The sequence below is a fragment of the Rutidosis leptorrhynchoides genome, chromosome 3 (genome assembly GCF_046630445.1).
Source record: "Rutidosis leptorrhynchoides isolate AG116_Rl617_1_P2 chromosome 3, CSIRO_AGI_Rlap_v1, whole genome shotgun sequence".
NCBI classification, from domain to species: domain Eukaryota; kingdom Viridiplantae; phylum Streptophyta; class Magnoliopsida; order Asterales; family Asteraceae; genus Rutidosis; species Rutidosis leptorrhynchoides.
Window position 1 is genome coordinate 657,511,571 of NC_092335.1, and position 21,845 is coordinate 657,533,415.

At 32.3% G+C, this 21,845-nt stretch overlaps 1 protein-coding gene across 1 annotated transcript; it reads right to left on the bottom strand.

The window, feature by feature from the left end:
- Window positions 1-205: 205 nt before the first annotated feature.
- LOC139902530 (uncharacterized) lies at window positions 206-2,188 on the bottom strand. The gene is made up of 2 exons (XM_071885142.1): window positions 1,478-2,188; window positions 206-790 (listed from the first exon to the last, which is right to left on the bottom strand). Exons 1-2 carry the CDS (start codon window positions 2,186-2,188, stop codon window positions 206-208), a joined length of 1,296 nt encoding a protein of 431 aa, XP_071741243.1.
- Between the last annotated feature and the right edge of the window lie 19,657 nt (window positions 2,189-21,845).

The window sequence follows — 21,845 nt, forward strand, 5'->3', positions numbered from 1 at the left end:
GGATGGTTCCAATACACTTTTGGAACCCCCATTACAATAAAGGAAAAAGGTTGAGAATGCTGCTGTTAGACCCGTTAATCTTGGCATCTAGTAGGCCCTTGTTGCTTTTATCCGAAAAGGGAAATGATGAATTTATACTCTGATCCCAATAGGTCAAATAACCTAAAAATGGTTATTTGACTTGGTAACCTTTTTCTGCTACACTCTAACAATCCCCCTCAAGTTGAATAGTGGGGTTTCCGATATTCAACTTGCCAAGAACTTCACTGAAAAGTCTTCCGTTGACAGATTTCGTGAGGATGTCGGCGAGCTGATCTTCTGATCTGATTGATCGTAAAGAAATTATTTCTGCATCCAACTTTTCTCTGATAAAGTGTCTATCCACTTCAACATGTTTTGTTCGATCATGTTGAACTGGATTTTCTGAGATGGCGATTGCTGCTTCATTATCGCAGAGGATCTGAATAGCTTCTTTTGGAGGGAATCCTATTTCTGTCAAGAGTTTTCGAATCCATAAAGCTTCCACCACTCCCTTTGCGATTCCTCTAAATTCTGATTCAGCACTTGATAAGGAAACGACCTTCTGTTTCTTACTTTTCCATGCAACTAAGTTTCCTCCAACTATTGTGAAGAACCCTGAAGTTGATCGTCTATCTCCTTTCTCTCCAGCCCAACTTGCATCCGTATAAACTTGTGCTTCAAGGTGCCCATTCTTTTTAAATACAACTCCATCACTTGCTGTTTTCTTTAAGTATCTGATGATCCTCATTACAGCATCCATATGGTGAACCTGTGGTTGATGCATAAACTGGCTCACAACTCCAACTGCATGTGCTATATCTGGTCGAGTGTGAGCAAGATAGATGAGTTTTCCCACCATCCTTTGGTATTGCCCTTTGTCAGCAAGATCAACTTCGTCTTTCATATATAACTTTTGGTTTGGAATCATTGGAGTATCAGCTGGTTTGCAATCAATCATACCTGTTTCTGCAAGAAAATCAAGAACATACTTCTTTTGACAGATAAATATTCCCTGTTGGGATCGTAATACCTCAATCCCCAAAAAATACTTAAGTCTGCCTAAGTCTTTCATTTCAAATTCTTTAAATAAGTTCATTTTTAAGTTAGAAATTTCTTCTTTATCATTTCCTGTTATTATCATATCATCAACATAAATTATTAAAAATGTAATTAACTTTCCTTTTCGTTTAAAGAAGAGAGTATGATCCGAGTTACTTTGTTTGAAATCGTATTTTTTCATAAATAATGTAAATCTCCCAAACCAAGCCCATGGGGATTGTTTTAACCCATATAAAGCCTTTTTAAGTCGACACACTTCCCTGTTTTTGAAGTTGTCAGTGAATCCCGGTGGTGCTTCCATATAGACTTCTTCCTTTAATTCGCCATGTAGAAAAGCATTCTTCACATCAAATTGGTGAAGTGGCCAATCTTCATTTGAAGCGATAGATAAGAGAACTCTAATGGTATCAATCTTTGCAACTGGCGAGAAGGTTTCAGAGTAATCAATACCGTATGTCTGAGTGTACCCTTTTGCAACCAGTCGAGCTTTGTATCTTTCTATAGTCTCATCTGGTTTATATTTTATTGTAAACACCCATCGACATCCCACTGGTTTCTTTCCTTGAGGCATGACACATTTTTCCCACGTGTTATTATCATTCAAGGCTTTCATTTCAACCTCCATTGCGTTTTTCCAGTTTATTGATTTTAGAGCTTGTTCAACGGAGGTTGGAATATTTTTGGAGTAGATCGCGGAGTTAAATTTATGAGCTTCTTTTGACAGATTTCCCTGTGCTATATTAGCTATAGGATATCTGGATCTTTGCGCTTCTTTTTCTGGTGAGTATCGTTTAGGTGGAACACCTCTATTGACTCTTTGAGGTAGGACATATTGTTGTGTGGTTTCATCGGAACATGTGTCATTTTGTGCCTCATGGGTTTGATGTTCATTGTTCAAGGAGATTTCAATAGTTTCATGGTTTGGTGGGATAGTTTCTGTGGGTTCATGGTCTCGTGTTGGCTCGGGGTTCAGTGTTGGAGTTTGTATAGGTTCGGGGTTTTGTGTTGGAGTTTGTATAGGTTCGGGGTTTTGTGTTGGCTCGGGTTCTTGTGTTTGAGGTGGTTCATGGTTTTGTGTTTGAGGTATTTGATGTGGAATCCATGTCATCCAACTGAGAGTGTCATTACTTTCATTCTCCCCCTCACTCGTGAGTTGGGAATTTTGGTAAAAATATTCAGTTTCAACAAAATCACAGTTCATTGTAGTAAAAACGTGACGCCTTTTGGGACTGTAACACCGATATCCTTTTTGGTTTATTCCATAGCCAACCATGACACATTTTTCCGCACATGGATCTAGTTTGTTACGCTCATGTTTTGGAATATGGACGAAGACCGAGCACCCAAATATCCGAGGTTCAATGCTAAATGAAGTTGAAAGGGTATGGAATTGGGAAAGCGTATCTTTAGGGGTTTTTGTGCCCAAAACCTTAGTAGGTAACCGGTTGATAAGATAGGTAGCGGAAGCAAGGGCTTCGGGCCAAAAACTTTTCGGAGCCTTGGATTCAATTAATAAAGCTCTTGTCATTTCTAAAAGTAGTCGATTCTTGCGTTCGGCTACGCCATTTTGCTCAGGGGTGTGAGCACACGAGGTTTGATGAATAATCGCATTATTTTCGCAAAAAGATTTCATTGATGAGTTTACAAACTCACCCCCATTATCGGATCTTATCATTTGTATGTTTTTATTAAATTGGGTTTGAACCATTTTATAAAAGTGAGAAAATTTCTCAAAAACTTCTGATTTGTGGGTTAGAAAATAAATCCAAGTCATTCGGGTATGATCGTCAATAAATAAGACAAAATATCGAAAAATTTTCCCCCCAACAACCGGTGCAGGACCCCACACATCAGAGTGGATTAAAGCAAAAGGAATTTCTTTCCTCGTGTTACTAGGTTTAAACGTATTTCGGTGACTTTTAGCCAAAATACAAGTTTCACAATTTAACGTAACATTGGATGGAAAAAGACTTGGGAATAAAGAGTGTATGTATCCGGCAGATGGGTGACCTAACCTCCTATGCCATAACCAAGCTTCCCTCGTAGGTGTTCTGTGAGCAAGCATCACGGTACCTTGTTGGGTTACTTCGTTCACATAGTACAACCCACCCCGTTCGGTACCACGCCCAATAATCATCCCAGTCCTAATATCTTGAAGGATACAAAAGGTAGGGTGTAATAAGACAGAACAATTTAGTTCCTTTGTAACGTGACTAACAGATAACAGTTTATGAGACAAGGTTGGAATATATAAACAATTAGATAAGTTCATAGTCGGAGTAATTTCAATTTTTCCACCCCCTTCAACTTGTACAACACTACCATTGGCCGTTTGAATTTTACTAACCCGAGGTTTTGATTGAGCATAAAAATCAGATTTTTCAAAACTCATGGTGTGGGTAGCACCACAATCAAAAATCTATTCGTTACTCTTAATGTTATTTGAAACAGTATTGGCTTTTCCGGTAAAACAAGGTTTACTTAAATTTTTATTTTCAAGATTAACGGAGTTTTGGACCTTTTTAAAATCGTAAGACTTTTGGGCCTGATTTTGTTTTGGGCCAGAAAAAGTATTTTTAATAGACCCATTAATATCCAGTCCATTAGTGTGTTTATCATGATTTGGCCCAATTATATCTTTTTCTTTAAAAATTGGCCCACATGTTGTGTAACCTTTTGACTGGTCCTTTAGATTGGTTATGAGTTGTACATCTGTACCAACTTCATCACATGTGTCCCTTGGTACATGTATATGTCGTTTCCCAAGAGATATAGAATCTCCGTGTTCATTTTCTCCAATCTTTTGATTATCTTTCCTGGTCACGGTTTTATTATCCCAACATATACCTTTCTCTTTATCAGAGAGAGTTTTGTTATCCAAAAATCTCACTTTTTCTTTATCAATTGAAGATATAATTGTGATATCCTCATCAGATTTAGATCGTGAAAAGGGATGGGTGTTATTTTCATCAGTTGTAGATCGAACACAGGGTTTTCTTATCCCCTTCTGTGTTCTTGATCGATTGGGGTTGTCCCCTTTCAATCTGGTCGATTGAGGCCTGGATTGAGGTATGGGTTCTAATTTTTCTTCTTCTTTTATCAGATCTTGTAAGCCTTTGAACCGATTATCATCAATTAATTCAAAGTGATTAGGGTTTACCCCAATTACTTTGTTTGATTTGAGAACTTTATTAGGGTTTGAAGATGTAATCTTCACCCATTTGGTCGATTTTTGAGGTAAATTAAAGTTTGAGATACCTCTTGTCAGATTCTGAGATGTTTTGGATAAGCCGTTGTCGGTAACCCCATGGTGGCCGCCGGTGGTCTCCATTGTCATCACAACCCTGCTTTGTTTCTCCTTGTTCCACCATTTGGGATAACCAATGAGCTTGAAGCATTGTATCACTGTATGATGTAACATACCACAGTACACGCAGTTTAACGGCTGTGGTGGTTTCTGGTGGTTAATTTTGATTGTTTCTGTTTCGGCAATGATTAAAGGCTTGCAGAGAACTTCAAGGTAACTCCTTTCATTATGAGCTGAGCTGCCGTCTAAGATTGACATGGCAGCTTGGATTAATTCTGGGCTACCGTCAATCTTAGACATGGTAGCTATACTCGTGGTAGATGATTGAGCCATAAAACGATTATCTTGATCGAACGATCGATACCGTTAGCTCTGATACCATGTTATTAATTGATAAAGTAATTGTATGAATGAATATGATCGATTTCAATATTGATTTTGATAATCTGAATTGTATTCAAGTGTGTACAAGGTAAATGTTTTTATACACAAGTATCCTAACAGCTAATTCTATGTTTGGGATGGTTCCAATACACTTTTGGAACCCTCATTACAATAAAGGAAAAAGGTTGAGAATGCTGCTGTTAATGCTGCTGTTAGACCCGTTAATCTTGGCATCTAGTAGGCCCTTGTTGCTTTTATCCGAAAAGGAAAATGATGAATTTATACTCTGATCCCAATAGGTCAAATAACCTAAAAATGGTTATTTGACTTGGTAACCTTTTTCTGCTACACTCTAACAGAAACAAAAATGAATTGATTTGATTACTAACATAGCAATATATGAGAGCTTTGTACACCACCACACAGTGGCGGAACTTGATGTTTATCATTAGGAGGGCGAAAATACGAGCATACAAAAAATTTCTGATTAGGAGGGCAAAAATTCAGACTCCTAGTTTTATATCACAAACAAATTTACAAGGCTTCAATTAAAATTAACGAGAAAAAATTCGGCCCGCGCATTGCTGCGGGTGTGTTTGGATATACGAGGTTAGTGCCTAGTATACCTAATGGCATGCACGCTTCTAACGTTTTATAAAAGTAATGTTGAGCGTGAACAGAGGGGGAAAATTGCGTAGAGAAAAGTTTGAGTTGTTTATTATGTGTATATATGCATGAAAGATAGCCCAAAATGGTTGGCGTTTTTTAAAAACGTCCATTTCGCGTATAGTTAGGTTGCGTTGTGTTTATAAAATTATTTCGAGTTTAATGGTGATAGAGGTGAGAAATAACTCGTGGCGAATACAAAGATAAGCTCCGTCTAAGATGTCAGCGCATTTAGCATTTTTTTATAAGCGTCCGTTTTGAGCGTAGTTATTTGCGTTTTATTCGTAAAATTATTTCGAGTTTAATGGTGATGGCGGTGGAAAGTAACTCGAGAGGAATAAAAAGATAAAATCCGTGTAAGTTTTTGGTGGGGTTTCGTTAATTTGTTTTTAATTAAATAATAGAGTTATACTTTAAGCCTCTTAAGGTCGCGTATTATTACATATTACACCTAGAAAGAGGGGGTGAAAGTGAAAATTTGGTGTTGTATTTGTTGTTGTCGTTTGAAAAATTGGAGGAGGCCAAAACGACCAAATTTTGCTCTCCTTTTAGTATATAGGATTATTAATATTAATATTAATTAATAATAATTAATAATTAATAATATAATTATTTAATAAATAATAATAATAATAATAGTAATTAATAATTTAAAAATAAAAAAAAAAGGATTTACTCCTTACGAGGCTTACATAGACGCTGATTGTTTGACCGGTGGCCCAAATACACCAATATAGCTTTGAACGCCGCAAAGTCTATTAAAAATTGACGATGTGCTTTTTTTAAATGGGCTGAATTTGTCGCAAAAGTCATTTGCAAGATGCATCTTTCTTTTGCGAATTGCGAAAGCATTTTAGAAAAAATTATCACGATCAAAAATTAATCATAATGAAACAAATTATATAATTCTAATAGTTTTTAGACACACACACACACACACACACACACACACACACATATATATATATATATATATATATATATATATATATATATATATATATATATATATATATATATATATATATATATATATATATATATATATATATATATATATATATATATATATATATATGTATATATATGTATATGGGTAGGATCAATGGGGAAGTAACCAATCGGGGGAAGCAAAAAAAAAATTTCGTTTTTTTGGAATTTTTTTTTCCGGCATCAAGATCACACGAAAATATGAACATTTAGAAGAGACACTTCGTGATGAATGTTATTATTTGGGCGGGAAAACGATCGACAAAAATAATATTCAAGATAATATTGTTCGTGAAGAATATGAACGTTTTCTTTTTCATGTTTTGTGAAGTAAAATTTAGCTCGATTTAGAGTTTAGGGTTTGGTGTTTTGGGTTTATTCCATAAACCCAAAACTTTTAGGGTTTAGGGTTTGGTGTTTTGGGTTTATTCCATAAACCCAAAACACCAAACCCTAAACCCTAAACTCTAAACCGTTCGTGTTAAAAACTCGATCTAAATTCAAAATCTAAACCCTAAACCCTAAATTTCTAAACCCTAATATCTAAACCCTATAATCCCTAATATCTAAATCCTAATATCTAAACCCCAATAGCTAAAATCTCAACATACGCTCGAAAAACACGATAATTGTTATATATTACTTCTTTGAGCGTTTTCCCGCCAAAATAAAAACATTTATCACAAAGTGTCTCTACTAAATGTTCATATTTTTATCCCATCTATAATGTTCGTGAATAAAGTTTTTCAAAAAACGAAAAAAAAAAAATTTTGCTTCTCCCCGCTTCCCTCCGATTGGTTACTTCCCTCTTGATCCTACTATATATATATATATATATATATATATATATATATATATATATATATATATATATATATATATATATAACAAAACAGAAAAACAAAAAAATATAAGTACATTTAGACCCATTGTAAAATACTTTTATTCAAAGGATTTTGTGTATTCAAAACTGTGTAATTAATACCATGGCAACTGATATATTATATTTTTAAAATATATATCTATACTTTCTATTATATTGCTAAAATGATGATGTCATTATTAGACTAATTTCTTTTTAAGAAAAAATCAAAAAGAAAAAGTAAAAAATCTAAGCATGGTGGGTGATGTCATTAATCTAAATAATTTTGAATTAAAATTAAATCTTACTAATTAATTATTATTATTAAATCTTATTAATAATTATTAAAATTATTAAAATTAAATTATTTTAAATTATTTTAATTAATTATTTTGAATTGAGTACGAGAACCGGTACAAAAGCTAGCTAGAAGGAAACCAATTCTACATTTATATTTTAATTTACACTTTTAAAATAAAATGACAACCAATATTATCTCTTATGATTGGATGTGGATTGTTTAATATGCATTTTAGGTGTTTGATGAAATGTTCAGCTGGCGAGTTTCTTAGTTGGACTATTTGGTTCCACGGGTCATTAAACTAAATAACTTAAGCATTACATTAACTTAATACCTAAAACATATCATTAAACTGTTTCGTTTAAACAAACCGTAGTTTTACGGGTCATTTCACTAGTGTTAAATTATATGTGTAATATAACAATATTGTAAAACAAGCTTGCCTTTCAAAAAAAAAAAAAAAAACAATATTGTAAAACAAAAATATCGTTCATGGTAGCTAATATAATGATTTCAACTGTGTACATGTGATGTAATACTCCAACCTGGCCACCTTCCTATTTATATTTGTACCAGTATAATTTACTAAGATTCAAAAACATTTTCACTAAATATAATTAAACTTCTCATTTTATTCTTATTTATTACTCTTAATCATTCATTTTTTCAATAAATTCAGTAAAATTTACCTCAAGTATAATGGGAAAAATTGATATTTATTAACATATTTTAAATTCAAGAAAATTTATTGGGGGCATTGAAAATGGAATCGAGAGAGTATATTATTTTTTGTATTAATAATAATAATAATAATAATAATAATAATAATAATAATAATAATAATAATAATAATAATAATAATTGCTATTAAATTTTATAATTGTAATAATTAATCATGTATAAGATACCATATCATATCATCTCATATTAAATTAAAAGTTCATCTTCTTCCTTAAAATCATATCAATTCATTACACACTTCATTTCTGATCTTGACTATCCATGGAAAAATCTATATCATAATATCTCAAGAGCTTTGTATATGTTTATTAGGCTTACTTTGGTCCCTCTTATGGTTTTACGTACTTTATTACCATTTTGATGTTCACAAATCCATACTTTGTGTTAATCATCAAATAATCACCTCAAAAACAACTATTAGTATTCAAACAGAAAACCGTATGAACAACAAAATCATATAAACATTTAGTTATTAATTCTGGTGCTTCTAATTTTGATAAACCCTTGTCTGATATTACCAAGTATCAACAATTGATTGGTAAGCTAATCTATCTCACCGTGACAAGACGTGATATATCCTTTTCTGTTCAATGTCTTAGTATATGCATAAACTTTTGCAGCCTCATTTAAAAATTGCTTTAAGAATTCTCAAATATTTTTAAAAATCTACTGGTAAAGGAGTTGTATTTGTAAATCTGATTATATTACTCTTTCTCTTATGTGAATGCTGACTGGGGCAAATGTTTGAGCTCGAGAAAATCTGTAACTGGCTTCTCCATTTTTTTTTTCCTATAATTTCTTGATATTTTAGAAAAGTAAAAAGCAAGTCAGTGTATCAAGATCATCTACAGAGTCTAAATACAGGGCTATTGCTTCTACTACTTATGAAATAATATGGATTCTAAAGATTTTAGATGATCTTAATATTAAAATCTTTTACCTGATGATTTACACTGATTTACACTGTGATAATAGATCTGCTATTCAACTAGCAGCTAATCCTGTTTTTCATAAAAGAATTAAACATTTTGAAATTGTCTTACATGTTGTTACTTGTTAGAGAAAAAATGCAATTCTGGTATTATTAAAATTGTTAATATCCAGGTGGATGAACAAATTGCTAATATTTTTACTAAAAGGCTGGGAATTGCTCAACATTCATATCTTTGTAAGAAACTTGGTTTAATTGATCTCTGTCAGGCTTAGATTGAGGGGATGTTAAAATTAATGATCAATCTTAAGCCTGGAATATGTTTATATCTTTTGCTTATGGTATGATAGTGTGCTTTGTAGGTTTATGTTGATTGTTAAGAAAAAGGATGTTTGGAGCATAACTTGCTAACTATGGAGGGCTAATGTTGACATCTTTGCATACTTGGTGCTCAAGGAGTTGAGTTTGCTGTTTGGAGGGGTCTTTGTGTCATTTTTGCGTTTATATATATATATATATATATATATATATATATATATATATATATATATATATATATATATATATATATATATATATATATATGTGATGACCCGAAAATTTTTGACTAAATTTAAACTTAATCTTTAATGTTTCCGATACGATAAGCAAAGTCTATGAAGTTGAATCTCAAAATTTTGAACTATTCAATTACCCTTCGATTGTTTTAAATGATTCGCAAACCATTATATGTAAATAGATACATATATATACTATAACTTGAAAACGTAACAACATTTTAATAGTTTAATACCGTACATTAAACTTATTGGTTTAAATATTTATTTGAATATATATGATAAGTTGGAATATTAATTGTATGAATAAATTGCGACGTATATTTAAAATGTGTTTATGAATGTTGAAAATATATATTAACTTGGTCATAAAACGATTTGTTATTATATATTAACAAATAGCGAGACAATGATTTATAGAAGTAAATGACCAAAACACTCGAAAGTTTAAGATACACTTTAAATGATATAGTTTATTGATAATTTAAGACTATATTTTGACAAATGTACGAGTCACAAAACGTAAATTGCGAGTTTTCTAAGCGTACGAAAATGCGTTCGAGAAACTGGAACCGGGACATAAGTCGAGTGACAACGTACGAGTCATCGGAACGAAAATTATAAGTCAACTATGCATGTGAATATAATATAATATATAATTAATTATATAAATTAAATATATTATATATATTATATAAAATTATGTCGACAAACAAAAAGTTAAAAGTTTGTGAGCTGGATCAGAGGGCCATGCGATCGCATGGCCTTGAAGCACAAATCCCATGCGATCGCATGGGGTACTTTTTCAGAAAAGGTTCTATAAATTGCTCAGTTTTCACACTTCTTTCTCTAAATTATATATTACTCCGTATTTATTTTATTATTATTATTATTATTATTATTATTATTATTATTATTATTATTATTATTATTATTATTATTATTATTATTATTATTAAGATTAATATTATTATTAATCTTATTATTATTAATATTATTAATTAGTATTATACATAAAATACTACGACGAGGTTATGAGCGTGTCACTTTCAAAAATGGGTTTTTGAGCGGGATAAAGTTAAGGAAATTATGGGTTATAGCTATGGAGGTTATGGGTAATGTTCATGGGTATTATTTACAAGTCAAACCTACTGTTATCATCTATGTTGCGTCTACGTACTTTTCTGCAATATTGAATCACAATATTGATACGTAAGCATTTATATTTTATCTTTTATACATTAATTGTGTATCCATGTCTAGTGCTCGAGTATATATATTTATACATGTTTGTATGCTAAATTTCGTCGTTAAACAGTTTATAATGAATCACGAATTAAATACATATATTACTGGTAAAAGGTATATGATATACATGTTTTCGGAAAGCTGGCGAAAAAACAATAACTTTTCATTTAGACACCGAATAGTTTCGATGAACGGATTAAAAGATATGATCAACTGAATTATGATTGACGTTAATTGAAATTGCTTTTGAATCTGCAATTAAGATTTAAACAACTTGTTTACGAGATTGATAAAGTGAACTTTTAAATATTACCAACCGAGTAAATGACTCCTTATATAAGGTATGTCTCGTTTTGTTGAACTATTGTCAAAATTGACTTTTTGAAACGACTTTGGATAACTTTTGTATGTCAATATCGAGCATTAGGATTATGATACACTATGACCTGACCTAGCTTGATAGACATTTATTGACCAACATATGTTCTCTAGGTTGAGATCTACGGTTATTTGGTAATCCGAGTTTCAGTCACATTTTGATGAATGACTTTATATGCTGCTAAGGTGAGTTTCATTTGCTTCCTTTTTAATTGCTTTTGCAATCTATATTTTTGGGCTGAGAATACATGCAATTTATTTTAAACGCAATGGATACAAGTACATACTAAATTCTACACTGAGTTTAAACCGAAAATCCCTTAGCTTTGGTAACTAGTAACTGCCAGTTATAAGAACTGGTGGGCGCGAGTAGTAGTATATGGATCCATAGGGCTTGATATCCACGTCCGAGCTAGAGCACTAGCCTTTTAACGGACGTATGCTATTTGAGAAGCGTACACGTTGGTTTGCGTGTATTATTAAGATGATTATACAAAGGGTACAAATTATATATACGTTAAGTTTAGTTACCAGGGTGCTCAATTTCGTAGAATATTTTGATAAACGTTTCTGGATGAAACAACTGAAATCTTGTGATCCACCTTTATATACAGATTATGCGAAACACTAAAACTATGAACTCACCAACCTTTGTGTTGACACTTGTTAGCATGTTTATTCTCAGGTTCCCTAGAAGTCTTCCGCTGTTTGCTTATATGATAGACAAGCTATGTGCATGGAGTCTTACATGGCATATTTTTCAAGAAAACGTTGCATTCACCAAATCATCACCATGTATCTTATTTTGACTGCATTGTCAACGGAAGTACTGTTGTAAAACTATTATTTACGGTGATTGTCTATATGTAGAAATCATCAGATGTCGAAAACCTTTGATTTAAATATTCATATATGGTTTGCCTTTTCAAAAGAATGCAATGTTTATAAAACGTATCATATAGAGGTCAAATACCTCGTAATGAAATCGATGAATGACGTGTTCGTCCATATGGATTTGGAGCGATCGTCACAGTTGGTATCAGAGCGTTGGTCCTAGCGAACCAGGTCTTGCATGAGTGTGTCTAACTGATAGTTGTTAGGATGCATTAGTAAGTCTGGACTTCGACCGTGTGTGCATGTCAAAAGTTTTGCTTATCATTTCTTGTCGAAAATTACATGCTTATCATTCCTAGTCTAGACACGTTTTACTGCATTGATTGCATGAATAGTGTATAGACAAAATTCATATCTTAGCGTATCTGTTACTGTAAACTTTTCCTGACATCTTCCGAAAATTTCTCCGTGATTTATGGAATTTGGTATTATATATACATATGTAAATTATGTATTAAAGAATACCAAACTAAATTCTATAATCTAATTCATATCAAAAATCATCTCCCTAATTATAGAAGATGGATCCCGTATCTAGTTCAAATTCCTTAAATTCCGACAGTTATTCCGATATGGATATTCACATGAACTCCGAAGACAGTGTAACCGGAATGGATCAACCAATTAGCCATCATCTATTCTGGATGAATTGGGGATGGGTTCGTAGCTTACTTAGTCATTGGAGACAAGAATAAGGCGATCTCTTCCATCCACCACATTGCCCTCTTGGCGAAGAACCTGAAGCACTTACCGGCGAACCTGTCCGTAATACCATTTTCTCTCTCATTTCCAGAGTATCTAGTCATGATTATATACTATCTCACATTCTAAATCTTATTCGTCCGCTCGTCCGAACCACCGATCATCCCGGTATAATAGAAGAAGTCAACGAGCTTCGCGCTCGGGTAGTGGCTTTGGAGAATATGGTGCGAAGGTTACAAACACCAGCAGCAGCACCAGCAGCATAACCAGTACCACCATCATCAACAACAACAGTACCATTACCACCATCAACAACCACATCCGCATCCCACACCTCAATATCACATCTAAAAACTGTACTTCAGATATCAACATCATACGCACCGTAGATACCAAGGAGTGTTAACAACAATAAATGATGAAGTACTGATTCATAACTTCATCGAAGAAATATTCTACGGTGATTATGTAATCTCTAAAATCTTAGAGATTATTTATCCCAGTTCTAACCGTAAATCAGATAAATAGAAGGAAGAATAGAAACCCTGACAAGAATGATGCGTAAGGTACAAGCTAGACTTGTTTTACCAACAGCATCAATAGTATCCTTAGCCTCACCAGCACAGTTAGTGCTGTCAACATCATTAGAATCATCAGCACCTCTAACATCACAAGCTCCGCCAGTTCAAGAAAGCACCGTGGATATTATTACAAGTCAACAACGCGTATATTTGTATCAACGAGTTATGAAATATTAACTCATTCCATCTGAAGAATTTATATGTATATCTTATATATATAAATTTTAAAACCATCGTAAATCTTTTCGTACTAAGCAATTCTGTATGAATTGAAAAAGGGTAAATATTACTCGGTTAAATTCATATTATTAATATGCTATGATGTACATCCTTCGTTAACAACTTAACCTTCGTTAACTAAAATCTCTGTTTCAACTTAATGAATTCCATTTCATAATAAACCAAGTGTATTATTCAATTACATAATTGATTTTACATTTTCATTTTCGATGTACTCGAAACTTTCCAGAAAACATCATCTGTGCCTTGTAAGGTTCACAAAGATTCCACAAGCATCAACATCCTTCACCGAAAAATAAGAATAAATAATGAAGTATCGATTACATTAGCGAAATACTCCGCAAAGATTATGTAATCTTTAATGTTTTAGAGATTAATCATTTCTAAGTCAAGCCGAAAATCAAATGAGCTTAATATGATATTAACACATTAACTCTGTATTACATCTGAAGAAAATATACATACATATATTTTCATATGGACGGTAATAAAAGTTCGTTTGTACAAAGTATTAATTGTGAAATCTTTAACGGGTAGGTAATACTCGGGAAATATATAAGTTCACAATTAATATGTTACACTGTACATTCTTCAACTTTGATTCAAAAATTATTAACAATGCTCATAACGATATACAATCGTTTTCATATAAATTCAATTACATATTCTGATATTGACGGATCAGAATCCAAGTCATAACTCTGAATCGGTGACATCATTCTTAGATCTCTACATCTTTCAAAGCTATACTTTGACTTCAAAACTGTGCAAGATCCTTTAATGTTGTTAATACCGAAAATAATATTGAAATTCTTTTCAAGATATCAATTTTCATCACACTTCCAACCAGTCAACTTCGACTTTTCAGATTAACTTTATTGTAACCTTGACATATACGTTCTTGTTACAAGGGAACCTTTCATGTCCCACCACATTAGCAGTAAATTTACCAACAACTTCATTGATCCTTGACCTTCCGAAAAATCCTTATACTCATTGAAACCCTATCATGTACTCATCTACATCTTCTAACGATAATTGCCATACCAACTACCGGGAATTAGCAATCAGTATTTCGAATTTCGCAGCAATTCTACGCCAACATTTATATATAAACATATAATGTCTATCTCCTAGACTTATTTACTCCGAATGTGAAGTTTCTGAAAAACACCTTAAACTACGAACTAGTTCTCGAAATCTTGAAAAATGCTGATGAAGCAGCAAAAACTGTAAACGACCTTAACAGTAAAAAGTTTGATGATAAAGGATAGTGTGCTGGCAAAGCTCAGAAAAAGAGAAAGCTTGGAACTGGAAAACGGATTGAGCAAAGTATGAAAGAGGCTGTGGATAAATCCCAAGGACGAAACCTGTCTTCAAAGAATCCAAATGATTCAGTATCTGCTGAAGCCATTAACGAATACCTTGCTTCCGAATCTAAACCCTTGCGGACAATATTCTTCATCATCCTCTGATATTAGAAATTCTAAGATATCATCGTATCTTTCATTATAAATATCCTCCATATTTCTAGAGATAATTCCATAATCATTCTTATCGAAAATCAATTTTCTCCTTACGATATCTGTGTTACACCATAAAAGAAACTATTTTAGTTTCTAAATTCTGAAACTTTCAAGTTTAAAATATAAATGTTTTGAAGTAATGTTAGGAATTGAAGCATGAGTTAGTATAATATAATGACACTTGATCAACGTGATTATATTACAGTAAGTCATGCTGAGTTTCTAATGGAACGTGATAAAGGTTCACAGATCATACCCTCATCATGAACCATGTTACATAACTCTTTCATTCTATATAATCTCTAAAAATATCAAGAAAATATTTTCTTAATGATTCGGTCTTTTTTGAGGTATTCTGGTAATTTGACAAGTCAGATTGTGCTATTACCATTTCTTTCTTAGAACATTAGTTATGTTCATCTGAAACTTCATACCTACGAATTCTGGACCATTATCCGCTTGACTTAAGGTCGGGAAGAGAAAACGAAAGCATGAAGCTCCGAAATACAATAGAGAATATAAAGCCCGATAACAACCCCGAAATTACAAACCGTGTATATCAATGCGTATAGCAATATAAAGACACAGGAGAATGAAAAACACTATAACCCCAAGGTAATAGTAGAAGAAAATAACTTCCTCTGGTGGCAGATGAAAAAGAAGAATGAAGGATACGATAGCCAGGAAAATATCAAGAATCAGAACTGGATTAAGCATTTTCACAATCTATTGGGATGTATGAAATAAGAAAGAAGATTATAGGAGTGTTGAAAATAAATGAAACGGAAGAGGTCAATTTATAGCAAAATATCAGACATAGCAATCGAGGCAGATACGCATTTAATCAAAGAAAATCCTAATTTCTGCAAATTCCGAAGAATCAAATCTTATTTAGATTATGAAGATTTTCTATTCCTTAAATTCCGGAAATCAATCGTAACTACGTCAAAAGTTAAGACGAATCTCTATTCTTTCATTTCACTCTATTACGATAACTTCTCTCATACACTTCGAGTAATTGGATTGTTTTATCCATATTATTCAACGGTGATAAAAATTCTATTTATCAACACATATTCGTCATGAAAACATTTTTATTGTTAGCCATGACGACCTCACTCAAATTTCGGGACGAAATTTCTTTAACGGGGAGGTACTGTGATGACCCGAAAATTTTTGACTAAATTTAAACTTAATCTTTAATGTTTCCGACACGATAAGCAAAGTCTATGAAGTTGAATCTCAAAATTTTGAACTATTTAATTACCCTTCGATTGTTTTAAATGATTCGCAAACCATTATATGTAAATAGATACATATATATACTATAACTTGAAAACGTAACAACATTTTAATAGTTTAATACCGTACATTAAACTTATTGGTTTAAATATTTATTTGAATATATATGATAAGTTGGAATATTAATTGTATGAATAAATTGCGACGTATATTTAAAACGTGTTTATGAATGTTGAAAATATATATTAACTTGGTCATAAAACGATTTGTTATTATATATCAACAAATAGCGAGACAATGATTTATAGAAGTAAATGACCAAAACACTCGAAAGTTTAAGATACACTTTAAATGATATAGTTTATTGATAATTTAAGACTATATTTTGACAAATGTACGAGTCACAAAACGTAAATTGCGAGTTTTCTAAGCGTACGAAAATGCGTTCGAGAAACTGGAACCGGGACATAAGTCGAGTGACAACGTACGAGTCATCGGAACGAAAATTATAAGTCAACTATGCATGTGAATATAATATAATATATAATTAATTATATAAATTAAATATATTATATATATTATATAAAATTATGTCGACAAACAAAAAGTTAAAAGTTTGTGAGCTGGATCAGAGGGCCATGCGATCGCATGGCCTTGAAGCACAAATCCCATGCGATCGCATGGGGTACTTTTTCAGAAAAGGTTCTATAAATTGCTCAGTTTTCACACTTCTTTCTCTAAATTATATATTACTCCGTATTTATTTTATTTATTATTATTATTATTATTATTATTATTATTATTATTATTATTATTATTATTATTAAGATTAATATTATTATTAATCTTATTATTATTAATATTATTAATTAGTATTATACATAAAATACTACGACGAGGTTATGAGCGTGTCACTTTCAAAAATGGGTTTTTGAGCGGGATAAAGTTAAGGAAATTATGGGTTATAGCTATGGAGGTTATGGGTAATGTTCATGGGTATTATTTACAAGTCAAACCTACTGTTATCATCTATGTTGCGTCTACGTACTTTTCTGCAATATTGAATCACAATATTGATACGTAAGCATTTATATTTTATCTTTTATACATTAATTGTGTATCCATGTCTAGTGCTCGAGTATATATATTTATACATGTTTGTATGCTAAATTTCGTCGTTAAACAGTTTATAATGAATCACGAATTAAATACATATATTACTGGTAAAAGGTATATGATATACATGTTTTCGGAAAGCTGGCGAAAAAACAATAACTTTTCATTTAGACACCGAATAGTTTCGATGAACGGATTAAAAGATATGATCAACTGAATTATGATTGACGTTAATTGAAATTGCTTTTGAATCTGCAATTAAGATTTAAACAACTTGTTTACGAGATTGATAAAGTGAACTTTTAAATATTACCAACCGAGTAAATGACTACTTATATAAGGTATGTCTCGTTTTGTTGAACTATTGTCAAAATTGACTTTTTGAAACGACTTTGGATAACTTTTGTATGTCAATATCGAGCATTAGGATTATGATACACTATGACCTGACCTAGCTTGATAGACATTTATTGACCAACATATGTTCTCTAGGTTGAGATCTACGGTTATTTGGTAATCCGAGTTTCAGTCACATTTTGATGAATGACTTTATATGCTGCTAAGGTGAGTTTCATTTGCTTCCTTTTTAATTGCTTTTGCAATCTATATTTTTGGGCTGAGAATACATGCAATTTATTTTAAACGCAATGGATACAAGTACATACTAAATTCTACACTGAGTTTAAACCGAAAATCCCTTAGCTTTGGTAACTAGTAACTGCCAGTTATAAGAACTGGTGGGCGCGAGTAGTAGTATATGGATCCATAGGGCTTGATATCCACGTCCGAGCTAGAGCACTAGCCTTTTAACGGACGTATGCTATTTGAGAAGCGTACACGTTGGTTTGCGTGTATTATTAAGATGATTATACAAAGGGTACAAATTATATATACGTTAAGTTTAGTTACCAGGGTGCTCAATTTCGTAGAATATTTTGATAAACGTTTCTGGATGAAACAACTGAAATCTTGTGATCCACCTTTATATACAGATTATGCGAAACACTAAAACTATGAACTCACCAACATTTGTGTTGACACTTGTTAGCATGTTTATTCTCAGGTTCCCTAGAAGTCTTCCGCTGTTTGCTTATATGATAGACAAGCTATGTGCATGGAGTCTTACATGGCATATTTTTCAAGAAAACGTTGCATTCACCAAATCATCACCATCTATCTTATTTTGACTGCATTGTCAACGAAAGTACTGTTGTAAAACTATTATTTACGGTGATTGTCTATATGTAGAAATCATCAGATGTCGAAAACCTTTGATTTAAATATTCATATATGGTTTGCCTTTTCAAAAGAATGCAATGTTTATAAAACGTATCATATAGAGGTCAAATACCTCGCAATGAAATCGATGAATGACGTGTTCGTCCATATGGATTTGGAGCGATCGTCACAATATATATATATATATATATATATATATATATATATATATATATATATATATATATATATATATATATATATATATATATATATATATATACTGTGATGACCCGTCCAAATTCATTTGGACGAATACATCATTCATCGATTTCATAGTGAGGTACTGACCTCTACATGATACATTTTGTAAACATTGCATTCTTTTGAAAATGCACACCATAAATGAATATCAAATTCCAAGGTTTTCAACATCTGATGATTTCTACATATAGACAATCACCGTAAATAATAGTTTACCATAATACATTCGTTGACAATGCAGTCAAAATAAGATACATGGTGATAATTTTGTGAATGCAAAGTTTTCTCGAATAAAGCATGTATGACTCCATGCACATAGCTTGTATAACGTATAAGCAAACAGTGGAATACTTCTAGAAACCTGAGGATAAACATGCTTAAAAGTGTCAACACAAAGGTTGGTGAGTTCATAGTTTAGTGTTGCGCATAATCTGTATATAAAGGTGGATCACAAGATTTCAGTTGTTTCATCCAGAAACGTTTATCAAAATACTCTACGAAATTGAGCACCCTGGTAACTAAACTTTAACATTATAATAAATACCCCTGTTTTAACATACATGCAACCAACATGTACAATACACGCAATCCAACGTGTATTAACCTCAAATAGCATACGTCTGTTTTATAGTTCAGGCTAGGGTTTTTATACCTGAAACAGACGGGGATGTCAAGCCCTATGGATCCATATATAACTACTCGCGCCCACCAGTTCTTATAACCGGCAGTTACTAGTTACCAAAGCTAAGGGATTTTTGGTTCAAACTCAGTGTAGAATTAAGTATGTACTTGTGTACATTGTTTAAAATAAAGTGCATGTATTCTCAGCCCAAAAATATAGATTGCAAAAGCAATTAAAAATGGAGCATATGAAACTCACCTTAGCAGCACATAAATTCATTCACCGAAATGTGACTGAAACTCGGAATGCAAAGTAATCGTAGATCTCAACCTAGAGAACATATGTTGGTCAATAAATGTTTAACAAGCTAGGTCGGGTCATAGTGTAACACAGTCCTAATGCTCGAGACCGACATGCAAATGTTAACAAAAGTCATCTCAAAAGTCAACCTGACCCAATATGATCTTTAAATCTATACATGTTTATTATCATAGTATAAGTCTTGATAATTGAACTCAAAATATTATTTATTTTAGGAGCTATATTATATTTGAATTATCATGGCAATCGAAAATATTTTATTATTTCACATAGCTTTCCAATACTTGTAAAATCAGATTATAGTGTTTATAAAGCTTTAAAACATGATAAGACAGTCAACTTTGACAATTGTTCAACAAAATGAGACGTGCCTCATATAGAAATTCATTTACTCGATTAGTAATATTTGAAAATCCAATTTATCAATCTCATAGACAAGTTGTTTAAATATTAATTTATAGTTTCAAACACAATTTCAATTAACGTTAACCATAATTCACTTGACCATATCTTTTAATCCGTTCATCGAAATCACGCGATTTCTAAATGAAAAGTTAATAATTTTTCGCCAGCTTTCCAAAAACTTGCATATCATATACTTTATATTAGTAGCATATGTATCAAATTCGTGATTCATCATAAACTATCTAACGACAAAATTAAAGCATACAAGCATGCATAAACATATATACTCGAGCACTAGACATGGATACACTATTAATATATAAAAGATAAGATATGAATGCTCACATATCAATATTGTGAGTCAATATTGTAGGAAAGTACGTAGATGCGACAGAGATGATAAACACTAGATTGACCTCACGAGTGTAACACCAGCGTTTTGGGCCTAGTTGAAATGACCATTGTACCCTTGGGTATGGCGTAATTAGTGATTTTAATAATTATATGTTTATAATTATTTGGTTGTTTAGTTGAGACCAGTTTGTGATAAGGGTCACAGAACAAGTTCGTTTGTTGAATTTGGACTCCGTTAGGGCCTCCTAACGAAGTACGAAAGATATCAGATAACTGATAAATACCCGTGTGTTGTGGGATATGGGTTTATAACCCACATAAGTGAGTAATATCCGCTCTTTTCTTTCCATTTCTTGAATCTTCTAAAAACTAGTACACACCTAACTTGTTCATCCTCCCAAACCCTAATCTAATTCAAGTGTGGAATTGGATCAAGAAGCTTTAAGGATTGAATTGTTACTTCTTAGTGATCATCTATCCAGGTTTGTAAGATTGAATCATTGTTTGACTTCTTAAGAATTGGGTTTTTGTGTTCTTGAATAAAAAGTGAGTTTTGATGCTTGAATCTTCATGAAATGTGTTTGTTATGCTTAATTGATGTTAGATATATGTTATATAGTTGTTATATGATGTTTTTGAAGTGGTTTCATGATCAGATGGAGCAAAAATCATGATTTTGGGTCAAAAAACGCGATAACAGCGTGCTGAAACTGATTTTCAGCACCCACACTTTTGACAGATCAACCGTACGTGTGACCACACTTTTGATGGTCAACCACGCGGTTGAGGAGTCAGTCGTACGTGTGATATCTCAGTCACACGTGTGACAGCTGGTCAGATTTTGTGGAAACTTGTTTTGGTCATAACTTTCAAACCGTAGCTCCGTTTTTGATGAATCAAGTATCGTTGGAATCG

Excerpts from the sequence above, each read along its gene's own strand:
- LOC139902530 (XM_071885142.1), bottom strand. The coding sequence starts at position 2,188 with ATGACATGGATTCCACATCAAATACCTCAAACACAAAACCATGAACCA. Across the intron at positions 791-1,477 it reads CAAAGATTGATACCATTAGA|GTTCACCATATGGATGCTGT; the intron begins GTTCTCTTATCT and ends CATCAACCACAG.